Source organism: Pieris rapae, chromosome 12, assembly GCF_905147795.1.
Source record: "Pieris rapae chromosome 12, ilPieRapa1.1, whole genome shotgun sequence".
NCBI classification, from domain to species: Eukaryota; Metazoa; Arthropoda; class Insecta; order Lepidoptera; family Pieridae; genus Pieris; species Pieris rapae.
In genome coordinates, this window is record NC_059520.1 from 4,741,762 (window position 1) to 4,759,169 (window position 17,408).

At 31.1% G+C, this 17,408-nt stretch overlaps 1 protein-coding gene across 6 annotated transcripts in view; it reads right to left on the reverse strand.

Annotated features, from left to right (window-relative positions):
* Window positions 1-17,408, reverse strand: part of LOC110993715 (protein sickie) — a 116,470-nt gene that overhangs the window by 74,588 nt on the left and 24,474 nt on the right. For all 6 annotated transcript variants that reach the window (XM_045630276.1, XM_045630275.1, XM_045630274.1 and 3 more), the window contains exon 2: window positions 14,584-14,766. In XM_045630276.1, coding sequence (XP_045486232.1) covers window positions 14,584-14,766 — 183 coding nt within the window. The remainder of the gene's footprint in view (window positions 1-14,583; window positions 14,767-17,408) is intronic.

The window sequence follows — 17,408 nt, forward strand, 5'->3', positions numbered from 1 at the left end:
CGTACCATTGTGCGCGCGCGCAATGTGGCGAAAATATTTTCATACTGAAACAATCGACACTTTTTGCAAACAATAATTGTTTCTATGAAATACTGACATACCTGTTCAAAAACATACTACAATCAGCTTTACAATTATTAAGCAATTTTTTTACATTCATCCCAGACTCGAATTTCATCATATTGACAACTATGATAAGAAATAAAAATACTGTAAAAATATTTTTTTAAATACTAGTAATTTTTTTTAAATTGCAACCTGTATTAACTTAAATGTTAATCAAAAACTGAAGATAAAAAATATGATAATTGAGACAAACGATTTTGTTCGTTATGTTCAAATATTCGGCGCCTTTATTAAAGCTTTTAAAGTTACTTTAATTCAATTTGTGGATCTTTATATTAAACTGAATATGAAAAGTACCTCAATGAAATGAAAACTTATTTTGTTCTGTATCAAATTCAGATACTAAGTTGTTGTTAGACCAAATATCTTTATATAAAATTAAACAAAGCAGTGCATATACCTCTGTTTTTATAATATTAGGACACTATATTATGTTCCTTGGGTATTTATTTATTTATTTAACCTCTAACCTATAAACAATTTGACAGTTAATAAATTAATTAAATGTTATTTAATATGCCGATATTTTTTTTAAAATAACTCCAAGGATTCCCATATTAGCAACGCCTAAAAAACTTAGAGCGGTGTGTATAACAACAATTCCAGTATATGATAATGGATTTAATATTAACAACAGTGCGCATCGGCTCTTTCGTAAGAGCAACAGCTGGCGTCGGCCCTTAAAAGGATTGTCTACATCTCATAGGTCACCAGTGCAAGGCAATGTGATATCCTTTGATTGTTATTCTCATTTACTGTGATTTATAAATAGGTCAAAACAATTTTTAGCATGAGAGACGTTACAATTTTTTTGGAAAATTCTGAAAACCAGTTGTCAGAAATATTTTGATCCATACGGATACTTGATATCAGTATAGTAAGGCTAACGGTGCGGTCATACAGTTGTATTTTGTTTGTGTACAATTCGTAAGCACAATTATCCTTTTCAAAGGAAAAACTGCAATATTTATCGTAATTTGATAAATAAAAAAAATAAATCAGTGACGCTACAACCTCTTTAGTACCTGGCATCAAATTTCTGAATCTGTTTCACGATCATTTTTTTAAAATCTATTAGGCAAGTAGGTGATCAGCCTCCAGTGCCTGACACACGTCGTCGACTTTTTGGGTCCAAGACATGTCGGTTTCCTCACGATGTTTTCCTTCACCGCTCGAGCAAATGTTAAATGCGCACATAAAAAGGAACTCCATTGGTGCACAGCCCGGGATCGAACCTACGACCTCAGGTATGAGAGTCTTACGCTGAAACCACTAGGCCAACACGGATTAAAATGGGGCAGTATTCGTGTATGCAAGTCTGCGAAATTGGGCAAGGACGAATCGGTTAATTTTATTACTTGTTATGATTTTCATTGCCAATGAACAGTTAAGAGTAATTGTTTAGTGCCAACTTCATTAATGTTTATTTTATTGGCACCATAATATTTTTCCATGTATCAACATTGTGCAATCTTTACGCAATAAACATATTTTGTTTACAACAAAATCTATTGATATAACAATATCACACACGGAAAATTATTACTTATCTCACTTACACCTTCATGCCAAAGAAATTACTCAGCGGCAATAAAATGTGTTTTCAACACGCATAAAAAAATCTAAGACTCTTTTATCCGTTTATATTTTAGGGATCTGATGATGAGAGTCAGTCGAAGATTTTTAATATAAATTCAACAATATCTGGAACAGTCACTTTCATTTCTTATCTTCATCTACCAAAAATATATTCTTTATTGTTAACTAATAGTGTTATTTTTCACGTTAACCTAAGTTTCTTTGCTATGTTATTACAAGCCCCACTACTTTGATATTTAAAAGTACGGTTCGAACTTTCCCACACTTTATCAATGTGGGAAATTGTTTAAACTATACATTAATAAAAAGTATCAAATTCGACCAATTGTTGTAAATTTTAATCCAGTGTGTCGGAGCGAAAGCACGTAGAACGCGCGATGTTGATCAGAACCTTCGGTAAGGTACTATGGAGTAATAAAAACTTTATGGTACGATAAAAATGTGTTACCGCCAATTAATATTAGAACAAGAACAAAACAAATTATCCATATAAATTATTGGTACTTCGTATGACACTATTCCACAGATTTTTAAATATATTCGAGATATTAAAGACCTGTTTCACAATGTATGGATAAAGTACCAAATAGCTATGCAACATATAAATTATTCGAAAGATAAAAAAAAGTTCCGAATAAGATACTTCACGTTTCATGACGAATAGCGCTATCTGACAGTCGTGAAACGCAAAAATAGTGTTTATCCTACCAATAAGTAATAAATAGCTTATTTGGAGCTTATCCGGACATTGTGAAACACACCGTAAACCTACGTTCTAATCCAGAGTATAATTTATCTTGCGAATTTAGAGAGTACTAGACTCCTAGGTAGAAAGGAATTAAAATTAGGTAACTTAAGGCCTTTATACCCACTTATCTAGGAGTAAGAAAATAATAATTCACTTCTTACTGGTGTTTATCAGTAGCAAGAACAAGCTTATGCCAAATTATTAACACTATCATATCTGTATCTTTTGTAATATTCTACTTTGTACATTTTCCCAAAGTCTCTTATTTTTATTTAGCGTTTTGTGGCGTGATAAATGTGGAGGTGATCAAAATTAAATACTATTAACTGTACTTTAGACTTTCCTAGGACTTGCATGGTAAACAGATTCTAAGTATTTCAAGGCGATGCTTCTAAAGTGGAAATTCAGTTACTTGGGCCCACGATAAATTAACAAGGCCATTAACAAGAAATTACTCGTTAAGTACCAGATAAAGCACGTTTTATGTCAATTAAATACTATGTATACTGTTTTATGCTTTTATTACATATTAACTTTATATATTAAAAAAAATTAGATTATTAAATATTTGTCGTTAACTATAGAAAAAGAATGATGTTTTTTATTAATTTATGATAATTTTTTTTTATAAAATGGGGTGGCAAACAAGCCTGTGGAAAGCCCAGAAAGGTTCGTCACACATAGACACTGACGGTGCGTTGCCGACCTTTGAGGCAGAACACTCAAATTTTGAACAGTTGGAGGTCCTATTTCTTAGAGGAGTCGATTCCACAGCTCGCTAGTAAGCTAGCAATATCAAGGTGATGTTGGTGAAATTTAGAATTCATAATTAGATATTAGACTTCATAGATTTTTTCATTGTCGATATTGAACTTTGCTTGATAATAAAATGTCATCATCGATTTTTATTCAAAACGATTCCCTGGAGATATTCGTTGAAATTTAAATAGTGTGCCTCGACCTACATCCACTGGACCGCCGTGACCACTTAGCTTTCAAGTTTCAGGGTTTATTACTTTTCTTTATAAAACTTTTGACGCCAGTGGATATATTAAAAAACATATGCAATAGTTTATTTAATAATCCTACATTCGACTGTCAACGAAGCAACAGTATGAAGCTTTCAATTAGTAAATTAAAAATTATACATTTATATTATTCAGGGAACTGCAAAAGTTGCCTGTTTTCAAGGTGCATGACACTGATTCAATGAATTAACGGAATGAAGATAAGTACAGACTGAAAGTACATAAATATTTAACAGAAATTGCCAAGTACGAACTTGTACCACCAAATATGAAATATCGAGTGAACGGTAATTTTAATAAACGCGATTGTATCATGTTTAAGGTAAATTGATAAAATAATAAACTGCACACTATACTTGATATATATTTGAATAATAGAAAAAGTAGCGGACCAGATAGACTCGAACCAACGAACGAATACACATCTGCATTAATCTATTCTCAAACCCATTTGAAATCAGACAAAATATTTTGTCAAAGGCCGGCCAGCCACTGTACTGTAGTGGCCGACTGTTGAGGAGTGTAATTACAATACACGCACAAAAGATATATACATATATATATATCTTACAAGACATTGTCCATGGAGTTTCTAGATTTAAACTTTAAACATCGGCGCTTGTCAAAGCAAGTCCTCGCCAGCGAGTATGTACAACTTAGACTGTTAAAAAACCATGTACAATTTAATATTTGTAGAATCTATATCCTTTACTTATATTATCGAGAGAATTCGTGGTTAAGTACAGATGTTACAGCAACAGTAATTATTTTTAAATATCCAAATAACTAAGCGGACTTGATTTATCGTTGTCTTAGCATTTTCTTTCATAAAGCAATAATAAATCAAGATAAAGTCCCCTTCTATGGGGTGTAGTGAAAATATATCAATTTAACAGAACAATGTATGTTGTGATGGGCGGTCACGCGAACCACACGGACATACATAATAACCCGTTATTATATGTGTGTACCTTGAACGGTTTGAGATACACTAAAAGTATGAATATTTTGAAGTAAATTATAGGTGTGTGAAAGGCTGTTACGGCTATCGCGATTGGAATTAATTTAACATGAAAACAGCGTACTAGCAAAACCTAGTTATTAAATGTACCTATAGTGGTAAAATTATTAAAATGTTATACAAGCTAAATTTTAACTATATTTTTTAAATATAATTAAAATTTTGCTTTAGCTTTAATAATTACATTTTATATGTTTAATTAATGGTAAATGGATATGTGTTTTTTTAACGTCTCGGGTATGAATTTCTATTCGATAGTTTCCTATTACATAGACTAAGCTAAAACTGAATTTAGGTTAAGTTTAACTTCTTAATGGAAGGCGATTTAGCCAGTTTAAACTAACGTTGTAACCCACTAACCGACAGTTAATTCTCGTAACAGTTCAACTTACAACCCATTTATTGTCGTTAAAACTGTAATACATTAACAACTTTCCCAAACTCCACTTAAGATCCATGTAATAAAGGCTTTTTGGCCAATTTATGACTATGGTCAAAATACCAACTACTTAAAAAATTTATCACTTTCGCGCGAAGCTGTTCTGTATGGAATTAATTAATGTCTTACCTTAAGATCAACACAGCTGAAGAATTCAACAATGGCATTTTAATTGTTAATTAATTAAATAATTTCATGCCATTACAATCACCCGAGAAAACGTGTTAATTATTAATAATGGCACCACTATAATGTGAAACCAGATGTCTACAAAAGTGTTTCCAAACTAATTCGCCTAAGGGTCCTTCGAGAAAAGTGCGTGCCAATTCTTAAAAGGCCGGCCACGCACTGTACATCAGGTGAGCCTCCTGCCCACTTTTCTAGGTAAAAAAATCATAAAAATTTATTTTAATTGTAGGTACCTATCTTGTATATACAAATACAAACTAATAGAACTAGGCACAGTTAAAAATTGTTCGACCTTCGAAAAAAAAACCTAAACAATTATCGACAACATATACTTTTTTTTATAAAAATCCCAAGATCAAAAGATATCTTTATGACATAGCTAATTTTTGATACTTTTTTATAAAATGTTGACAAAACAATCGAACACCCCAAAATGAAAGATTACAAACAAAATATACAACGATGCCCTACTTTTTACACTAGGTGCGCAATATTTTCACAGTAAACCTGGACAATATAGCTCGCAAAATGCACTTTTATGGACCATTTTGAGCGTTTTCCACATTTAGAACATCCTTCAAACGGCCAGGCAAACCATTATCTACATAGCATTGTTGTTTTTTACAATCTGGGACGGTTAAAGTTTTGTTAAATAGAACCGAATGAATGAAATAACCGTGCTAAAAACTTGAAAATTTTCGTGTCAAATAAATTGAGATAAACAGTGCGCAACAGACTTTTTCTAGCTTTGTAATTGTGAAATATATTCTGTGGTTGTTGATATTAAGGAATAATAAGCATCGATACATATAGTGCAGTATCTACAAATTTAAAGTAATACTAAATCCGAATCAAATATACAAAAACGACGTCTAATTCAATGTTATATTACAGATATTTTACTGAAAATGATTTTGACATTACCTTAAATCTTCGCAAACGAAGTCATGCATTTAATAATAAAGTAAACGAAGCTACTTAATGTATGATTGTTGATGTAGGCGTTATATTTCATCTGGCATAGCAGCTACGCCTTGCGATATCACCAGTTTAGCAAATGGACTTGGAATTACGTGGCCCATTTCCTTTTAGATTAGATAATTGCAAATGTGGGTTACTCGAATTCCTTTATCGAATCGATCTCATTGCGCAAACATTGCACTGATAAGTCGGTCTCTTTGAGGCACATTGTTTGTGATTTAAATTATAACAAATGCTATTATTACATTTCGCTAGCATTTGTTTTCCTCGGAGAATCGCTTATCCGGGCAAAAAATCAGTGTAATACGAATATCTTGAATGTGCACACCATATTGTCCGGACGTAAAAAATATGGATTTTATTTACCGGATTTATAGAAGAAAAATAAAAATTTTACTAAGTATCACACATAGTAGATGATATCATAGATTATTATTTTAAGACTAGTTAAATCAAATTAAAGCTTTTCATAAATCAAAAATAATTGTTGGCCGAAAGCTGCTTTAATCGTGATGTCGATTCGCGAGGTATCAATTCGAAATTCAAATTAATAATCTCGAACGACTCCGATATTATCTTTAACGAGATTAATCATTTTCAATCTAAGCTTTTATGTTTCTTAATTTACTGTAATAAATTAAGTTGATGTTGAATAAAAAAATATTGATGTTAAGACCATTAAAATACTTGTGCTTTAACAATTAAATTTATCTTATTGATAAACTTGAATTATTTTAATTTTCTTATTTTAAATGATTCTGAGATACTACAAAAATAGTGGAAAACCAGCTAAGTTACTAATAAGTTATTACGCGTTACGTCTAGCCTATATTTAATAATATGTAATTATTTTAAGTTTTATTATAGTCAAAACCTCATTCATATCGAATACGATATGAATTTTGCTATTCGTATTGCTTAATTTAAATTAAGTAAATCTAAATTTCTTAGAACTTTGATAATATACGTACATCACTTGTTTTTGTCCGATTTCTCAGAATCTGTAGGCCGACCTCAAGTAATTGCTATAAAAACAATGAAGGATTTAGCCTATGACCAATCATTAGACAATTGAGTCATGGTAAGCAGTAATTTAATACAGTTTCACAAATATTCCTCATACAAATCTATATTTAGGTTAGGGAAAATTTTCCGCTATTTGCATTTGGAAAGATATAATACTAAATGATAATATATACAAGATTTTATATACAATATTTTGGGAATGGATTCGCTTTGTCGGTGTTAATGTCATATCTGTTCATATTTTACAATTGTAGATTAATTCAACTAACTCAAAAAGATCACATATTTTATTATGATCATATTTAACTTCAATCCATCGATAAGCGTAATAATAAGAATACTTAAATGATCCTAATCCTTGGGATTGATTTGCTCCAGTTCAAACAATTTGTATTAAAAAGTTGGCATTTTTTTGACGTTCATAAGTGTACTTGTTTACCTATATGAATAAAGATTTTATAGTCTGTGCACTTAACGTGCTGGCTTTAGTAGAAAGGTGAGTGCAATTACGGGTAATAAAATATAGCTTGTGTAAAAGTAATATTATTGAAATTGTATTAATTAGACTCACAGAGACAATATTTAAATGGTAACCTGATTTTTAGATTGTGTTAATATTTGCAGATAAAAGTTTGAATCCGTATTTTGATGACATACGCTTATTTACATAATTATCGAGTAAGCGGTTGACCCCTTTTTGCTAAGCGAGCTAGTACAAAAAGTTTATAGTATTATTATCATCCGTCCCACTTGTAATGAACTACATAAAAAAAGCTAACATGTTAAGCACAATCTTCCGTTATTAAAATATTTCTCAGCATTTATTTGTTTAAATATGGAATTTATTTATTCTATACTCTGTGCTACCTCGGTATTATATAAAAGAAATATAACTGAGGTAGATTATATCTTATCTACTTTTGATTTCTTATATATCCTCTTATATATTAATAACGAGTGAGCGGTTGACCCCTTTTCGCTATATACGCTAGTGCAAAAAGTTTAAAGTATTATTAATCACGCGTCCCACTTGTGATCTGGTTTTGGCGATTACTGAGGTAATGACAGGGCTGTCAGTTTTTGACGTACACCGTATTGATAGTTAATTACTTTAATGGTTTTTTTAATTAGTTCAATTATCTATTTATTAATCACAAATAATATGTACATAAATCAAGTACTACTTGCCCAAGAGGACAAAGTATCTAAAAATTAAATAAAAAATAATCGTTTCAAATATGTACAGTTAGTAGTATAATTCTGAACGAGATACGTGTTTGATTAATGACCTGCCTACATTTGAGGCTAATCCATAGTTATTTCTGGAAGGTCTCAGAAGAATACTGTTAAAGCTATCTATGACTTCCATCGTTTGTACTGTAAATGTTAACCGGTGGAACTCCGTGACATGAAATCTGTGGCTCCTTGAAGTCGACAGTTCAAGGCGAAACATGACTGGCGCCTCAGGCGTTGGTCGTTCATTTACGATTTGTGACTTATGCTGGCTTATACCGAGTGTAATATGTAGTGGATTTTACTCACGTATTGAGTGCGACTTTAATTTGAATGAAATTCTCTTTATTTAATATGACTTTGACAACAAATATTATTTTAATCCTCAATCTAAAAGACATAGTTGCTGATAAGACATTTTGTTTTTGGTAATATGCATATTATAAATTTATTCAAATATAGGTGATATTTGAATATATCAGTGTGCCTAGTGCCTTTAGGCCACTTGGGACGATCGAAAAGCAAATAAAAAACTGTTCGAGCTTTTACTAAAAAGCGTTTAAAACACGTTTATCTGAAACAATCTTATTTACAAATTTTGAATATACATAAAGTAATACACAAATCGAATGTGGATAGACAAGGAAATGTCTATTTAGAAAATACCGCATGGACTAAAAAACTAAAAACATAAACATTATAAATGATGTGCAAAACAGTTGTTCTAACCACTTTTTGAAGAAAAATAAATAACATATCGGTTACTATAAAACATCTGTTTCATGTCGTATCTTACGGATAAAAATACATTTGTAAGAATCTGTTATCGTACATCGAAACAAAGTTAGCTTATTTTTTACTCAGAGGTCCGTTGACTTTAACGTAAATCTCATGCTAGACAAAATCTGTACACTCATTATTTCTATGAAGTTTGACCTACGAAATTGAAAACTAGCAATACAGCTTTTACTATACATAACCGTACTTAGTAAAAACATATCGTATTAAATATTGCACCTGTAGCTGTCTCACAATTTTATCATGAGGCTATACAATTTACTAGTATTAGAGTCAGAAGCATGTATGTTAATAATTGATATTAAATACAAAATATGGACTGGACTTAACGGTAGCATTTTAACAATAGTATAAATTATAATTTGGTAAATCTGTTTTATGACTTATTGTTGTGTTTCTTCTTAAATTTATTATTACTAGAAGTATTTTTCTATCTGTTTCAATCACGTGGAGATCAAATAATAGAGGTTTATAGATAGATAGACAGAGCTATTGCTGATTAGTATTACATATACCGCATTTTTAGAGTAAGCGACATTAATCATATAATTAAAACAAAATATACATATTTTCGAATGAGCTAAATATACACATTTATATATTATTTTTAATTATTTATTAATTATGTTTATATGACACACATTTTGTAAACAGTCCATGTTTAATCAAAACATTAAAAATCATACAAACACTGTTGAACATTGACATAATTAATGACATTAAGTACGTGTGAAAAGTTACTTAAGTATCTTACAGCTGCACAATTTATTACTGGCAAATCAAACTTCATTAGTATTCAGTGTGAATACACTAAGACACAAAAGTAATCCGAAATATTGTATTAAATTCCAATAAACGTCAAACAAATTTACAGATCTTGAAAAAACATTGATATTACTAGTTATCGTCATAAAAATTATATAGTAAACATTTTATATAAATTATGAATTTATTGATAATGTATGAAATAACATTTTACAAAGTTCTCTAATGTTGAAATAACGCATAATAACTCTAAGTAAATTGTTTTCCTTCCTTCCAGTAATGCTAGCTAGTGCTACCGTCTCCTTGCCTTTAAAAACGTTTTAAAATAAGTGAAGATGTGTAAGAAATATGTGTTAAATTTAATAATTTAATCATTGATGTGGTTTAAAAAGTTTCACTAAATATTTAAATTATAGAATATAGGCTGGTAAATCATAGTTAAGCCGGTTATAACTTCATGTAGTTTATAATATCTTCAAAGATTTAATATATAAAAGATTATATACTGAAGGGTTTCAGAAGATTGTTCAGAAAAAGTTAAATTTGGAACCAACCTGTAATAACAGTAAATCCTTTTTTCAAAGACACATCCACAGATTCACAACAATTTCACTAAAAAGGCACAAATAAACGCACAAACTGTCGATAACACGTAGATTAATCGAGTTGCAGTCAATACGATACTGCGGTCCGATTCAGACGCCACTCGACGCGAGAATGAGCTCATTTCAAAGCTTTGAAGAAATTAAATCGAAAGATGCATGTATCGAGTTATCGTGTAATTAACACTTCGCTTAATTGAAGAAGCCATTTAGTTTCAGTTTCATTAATTCTCAATTGACCGTTAAAGAAAATATTTCAGCGTGTCGCCTTACTTGCGTGTTTAATTTTTTTTTATAAGGTGATATATATATATATGTATAATAATATAATATACTGTATAACTTAACATCGACGTGGATATATAGGCACTTTTTCGGTTTTATGTAGCACTATAACCTAGTGACCTAAAACAAAAAGTACTTATGGCGAAGGGAAGAAGAGTCTAAATATAATATTGGTGGGTTCTGGGCCTTTTTGTACCTAGGGAGTAACGACATGCTTAAAGCAGTAATCTATATTATATAGATAAGCAGTACCTTAAAACATAAGGACCTCTAACATTATTATGTTTTATAAAACGATAACTTTTTACGTGTTATGCGTTAAAATTCAATTACTTTGTAATCTATTGCTACCTAAATAAAGGAAAAGAGTTGTAAAATATAAGCGCTGTGCTTAGCTTTTACTAATCTAAAATCCCAACTACCTTAATATTATTTATTATTATACATAAACTCATATATAACAATGTATATACAATAAAACCAATCTTTATTACCGCGAAACCTTTCAGCTATATCCGGGTGATCGCAAATAGATTATTATCTTTTTGTATTATTAAATGCAAAATAAACGCAGTATATCCACAATGGAAGGCTTTCATTGTACTCGTAATTGAACCAGAAATGACTTTTGAAATGACTTGGTATGGGGAAAATATTTAGTCTAGTATAGCTTAGAATAATTTTTAACAAATAGGTTAGACTACAATAGGCGGTAACAAAATTAAAAGTTAAATTATTTAAATGATTATTGAAATGAATATTATAAAATCACGTAATATGTACGACTAATATTATAGGAATAATGTCATACACATACAAACTTTTTGTTTTATTAAGTACTTTTCGTAACAACTGAAGCAAGTTTGAAGTTTCCTTCACCGGTAAAAATCTGCATTATTTTGGAATGATCTAGGTTTTTGTGAATAATATTTGAATCGTTTTCGGGTGAACGACTTCACGCAGACAAAAGATATCTTTATCACATAGAATTATTGATTTTAACCCTTACCTAACAATAATAATGAAACCTATTTAATTAAGAAACTATAATAACATATAGTTTATTATTTTCGTTTATTGACGCGTTTTTTGTAGACAAACACTTTATTATGTTACAAAAGTTATTTATTAATCACAGTCTTAAAGTTAGAGACTTAATATATTTTTTACACTCAAAAAATCTGTAATTTAAAAATTTTAAATGTAGTGATTGATCGTTTCGTTTTAATTAAATTCAATCATTTGGTGTTGAAGTTAATACAAACTGCATTCAACATTTAATGATTTCAAAAGATTCCAATTGGTTTTGCATTATATGTTTTTAATGATTTTGGGTCCGTTTTTACAAAGCTGTTGTAAAGTTCTATTTTCTAGTAACTGTTGTATAAATGTTTCTTAATTTAATTTATATTGTGCGTTGTAATCTTTACAATTGAATGTATCTTATTACCCGCAAATAATGATGTAATTAATAATATTATTACAGCGAATTTATAACTCATAATTAATAATTTAATATTTTTTTAAAATAATTTAAGGGCTTCTCAAAAAGTGCAGTGTTGGTTTAAAATATTCAGCGTGCGAATCTCATCCCTGGGAAAGGTAGTTTCGATCACCTTTCGTGCATTAACCACTCGTTCATTTGGTAAAGAATAACATCGCGAGGAAACCGGCATGTATTACAGCCAACAAGTCCACGACGCGTCGTCACGGTGGGCACAGAAACTACCCACTTGCCTATTAGACAAAATAAATGATCACGAAACTGTTACAGAAATCCAAGGCCCAAGTCTAAAAAGCTGTGCTACAAGCTTTTCAGACTTTAGACTTTTATTCTATTTACTCCTAATTTAAAGTGAGAACGAATTCATCTTTTTTAAGGTACTGTTGATATGTGAACATGAGGCAGAGTAAAATTTCGACCTTTGTTTCATGATAATTTTCATGTTGTTTAATACAAGTCGAACCGAACGTTTCACCGAGATTCGAACGCTATTGTTTAACTAATAGAAAGCCTTTGACCTCTTAACTATGGTTTACAAAACACGTCTCGTTCAACACATGCTTAAACAATACTTCCGATTGAGTTGAGTGCAAAGGAATGTTACACCTATAAATTATTGATATTATGGCATTATAATTGTTTATATTGTTTATAAATGTTCTTACTTTGTTTAAAACAATGTTGCTTTCTTCACCTTGATTGAAAGATTTAGTTAACATCAATAATATACTATATAGACTATAAGTATATAATTTGTGTTTACGGTAACTACAGAGAAAGAATATTTCCCACGTATTTGTAGGATATCTTTCAAATCGAGACCACAGATTAGACCGTACGATTTTTTGATGCATTATAACAAAAAAGCATCTACGTATAATTATCGGACACGAGCTCAACAGAAAAAAATTATATTGTATTTTTAAAAAGATGGACTAGCTAACTTTTACATAACACTAAAGCAACTGTATTATTCAACGTCACTAAATGATTGTAAAAGCACATTAGGTTCCGTAATTATAGAAAATTATCATTAGTCTCAAGTGGGAACCAATAAATCTTATCACCACTTTCTTACATGCCGGAAGCAACTGCGTTTTACTATTGGGTTTGTGGGCTACTTATCCCATAAATGCATCCACACTGTACAGTGTACACCTTCAATTTATTTCATGGAACTCTATTCCTTATGCGTTTCACGTACACGCTAAAATAGGATGCACCGAATGCAATCTGACGTCAGTATTTTTTTGACAACAGTGTACATGGACGTCCATATGTGTACCTGAGTGATTTGTGACTTGATAGCTATTTCAAGCAAACAAAATATCCACGCTTTCATTTTTAATCGTACAATAATAAACATTTGTCGGATATAATTTTATATACAATGTGTCAGCACAAAAATGTACCTATGAATAATTGTCTTTTGAATATTTCTTAATATAATTATTTATAGTTTTAAGAAGTTCCGTAGTCCAGAATGTGGAAACACATTTATATGCCTCTTCCAATGAATGAAGGGTGCTAGCAGACCCTTGCCCATGCCTTTATGTGTATGATATTTAATACTTTAATTAATATCTATTATAAACTTTTAGAGTTAAGAGCATTAATTTAACTTGGTCTATGAAACATTTTTGAATGTTTTCTTTTATTAAATTTATAATATATACAACATTGTATTATAGACCTTAAGGACAATGCTCCTGAAAATTATTAAGACATTCCAATAACAATTTTTATTACTCCATAAAATCATCGTTATGTGATAGATGAAAATAATAAAATTATTTCCTGTAATTAACCTTATACTTGAACAGGATGTACCATTATTATTATAATTGCACAATATATGACCGCACCCAGTTCGATGTCTTCTTGAAGATTTATTAAAAACTCCGTTCCATAATAATGTAAGACAACAAAGTCGAAACGCATCGCAAACGCAAAACTATCGGGACACTTAAATATTCTAAAGACACGGCCTTATTGCCATGAAGCTATATCTCTCAGTCATCCTAGATTTGCAATAAAATATTACCTATATTATTGATTGATTATTTCTGTTGTAGTTACACACATAGAAGATCAAAAACAAAAACTCGTTTAAAATCCTTTAAATATCCCTTGTGTCCATTTTGTTGCTAATACAGCTTAAGCACATAATATTTAAGCATAAGTACAAGAATTTAACATGATAATGGGAAATAAATATCTTAAAATCACCACCACTCACCATTTGTTGTGGGCTCCGTGGTTTCCTATGGGCTCGTGGTACTTTCTGTCCAGTGACACCCTCTAAGACGTCAGCTAGTAGTAACCCGTCGGCGCAGTCCCGGGCTAGCCCGCCACCGGATGTACCTACGCGCTTCCGGGACCGCGCCCTCTCCAGGTAATGATTCGCCCAGTCCGTGTATATCTATGGACAAAAATTTACTCTCAATATAATTAGTTTATATTAAAACCTAATGATTTGTAGCTAAATTTCATAATTCCTCCCGAATTTAGTAATAGTGTCAAAACTTTGTTTTTTTTTTCAATTTGTTAAAATTACATTCAATATAATTCTTAACCGAGGCTTATGTGTTTAAGCATAACTATTAGTAAATATTTATAAGTAACATCGTTATTTTCAAGTATCGATTACATTTAATGTAAAATGTGTTTAAGCCTTATAGTAGGGGAGCCCAAGAGGGGATTTCGGGATTTACTCAAGCGCGGCAGATTAATATACAGGGGGATACCCTGTACCCGGTTAAGTACCTCCACCAAATATGAGGCCCATATATAAGGCCGCCCGTGAAGGATACAGGATCAGATTAGTAAAAAAAAATTGATCATCAGACATTCTCGAGCGCGTCAGATTAAGGTAGTGTGAGTTAATCACATCCTAAAAAGTGTATATTCCACTAATCTGACAATTTGAGAGTGACGTAAAGAGAGGGGAGGGCAGCAAAGTTGTAAAAAAAAAACGTCATCTTGACATTCTCGAGCGTAGCTAATTTTTTTTTTATTTTGAATGAAATAATTCAAGAATATTGAAAAATATATAATCTGACGATTTCCGCAAGCCGAAATAACAAAATTTCGTCGATAAAGTTCGTGCGATAAACGCGTGCAGCTGCGTGATGCCTACATTTCCTTCTCCGCGTTTCCCTCAAAATTAGATTTCATGTGAATTTGAACCGATGGGGACCGATAGATTTTGAGAAATTTTGAAAAATCTAAAAAAATAACAATTTGTTTTTTTGAAAGTGTTTTTTTGCAATAACTTTTAAACGGCTTTATCCATCAACTTCAAAAAACTAATCCATCTTTAAGCTTGAAAAACGACGTCGATCGCCACCAAACTGGTCAAAATCGGTTGATTCGTTCGAGAGATATCGTGAACGAAAGAAAACCGAAAAAAGTGTTTCTATCACATAACTTCGACATTTCATATCGGATTATCGTTTTTGATGAAATTAAATAATTAGAGCTTAAAAAATGCGTCGATCGCCGTCAACCGCGGGAAAATGGCTTAATCCATTCAAAAGTTATTGGGGTTTGAAAATTTCAAAAATAGTGTTCTATGAAACTTCTATCAGACTTTCGAGCTGGGAGAACTCAAACGCATAGAAATATTATTTCTTTGAACTCAGCGAGCTCATAAGTACAATTTTAAGCGCCCAGGAATGGAATTGCAGGCATGGCCTTTAGGGTGAACCGTTTTTCTAATATTCTTTTTGTCAGATCAGGCAAATCCCTCTAGATAATCGTCAGATTATGAGACAGTACGTTTAGAATATAAACCTGAACCATATATATCTTAATCTGACGCGCTCGAGTATTTCAAAATGGCGATTTTTTTTTGCACATTATAATAATGGCTGCGAGTTTGCGTCAGCTCGAAATCGTCAGATTATTGAATGAGAGCTTTTTTTTTGGTGCACTTAACACCCCCTTAGAAAACCTGACGCGCTCGATTAAATTTTTTTTTTTTTCATTTTTAACCCTTACGTACAACCACCCCCATCATGCAAATGATCAGATTAACATACGTACATTATTAAAAATACGTAGGACATTGATGCTATCAATATCTGACGCGCTCGAGTATGTCCATGCAACAGTTTTTTTTTACATATTTAAACATCTATAGCCGCTTTCCCCACCGATGAAAAGGTATATATCATATAACATTTTTTTCTTCTTATCATCTAAGCTTTGCAACCCAATAGGTCTCCACGACGCTCGAGTAAATCCCCATTTAGCATCGTGGGCTCCCCTACCATATTCGATGAATAAGAAATGTAGATTTTTGAAAATAAAAACCGTATTAACTTTCGGTTCTAAATTTGAAAATCGATTTCTAAGATACGAATATGCATGTTTAGATCCTGATCGTATATTTGATTTAATGATATTGGGTAGCCTTTGTTAAGGGGCTTATGAGTCAGAATAAGCTGCTAAGGGTGCACTAAAATTTTAGTACCAAGTGTCTGTTGACACACGCAGAACCGGCGATAAGATTTTGATATACTGAAAACAGCTATTTAAGTTTAACTTCTATACATGAATGAACAAAAGAATGACGATTTTTGTTTGTATACTAAGGTTGAAAGAAAAATTATTTATCAACAAAAAATATAAATATTAAAATTTGAGTTTCTTCATAACAACCTGGTTATAAGTCTTATCGGTTTACCAGTGCAATGTTGTACCAAGAATCAAACTAAGGTCGTCTAAATAAACTAACGCTATTACACGGGTCAACACAAAGTTTGCTTTGACTTTAAAGCGGAATATTTAAAAAGGGTGCATTTATTAGACCGATTGAATAATATTTTTCAGAATCTGCGGAGAATATAAAAATAAATATTTTTAGTTGAAGATAAAACCATGCAAATTAACATATGTTTTTAGTGATCAATCGAGTGCCATCTATGTAAATCATTGTAATACATATTATGTATTATAATTAATTCAGATGTATTAAAACAGGTAACAAAAAAGGTACTTATTTTCTTTTCGGTTTTGTAACACCAACCAATTTTTTTCTAATCTTGTTATAAGCTAGAT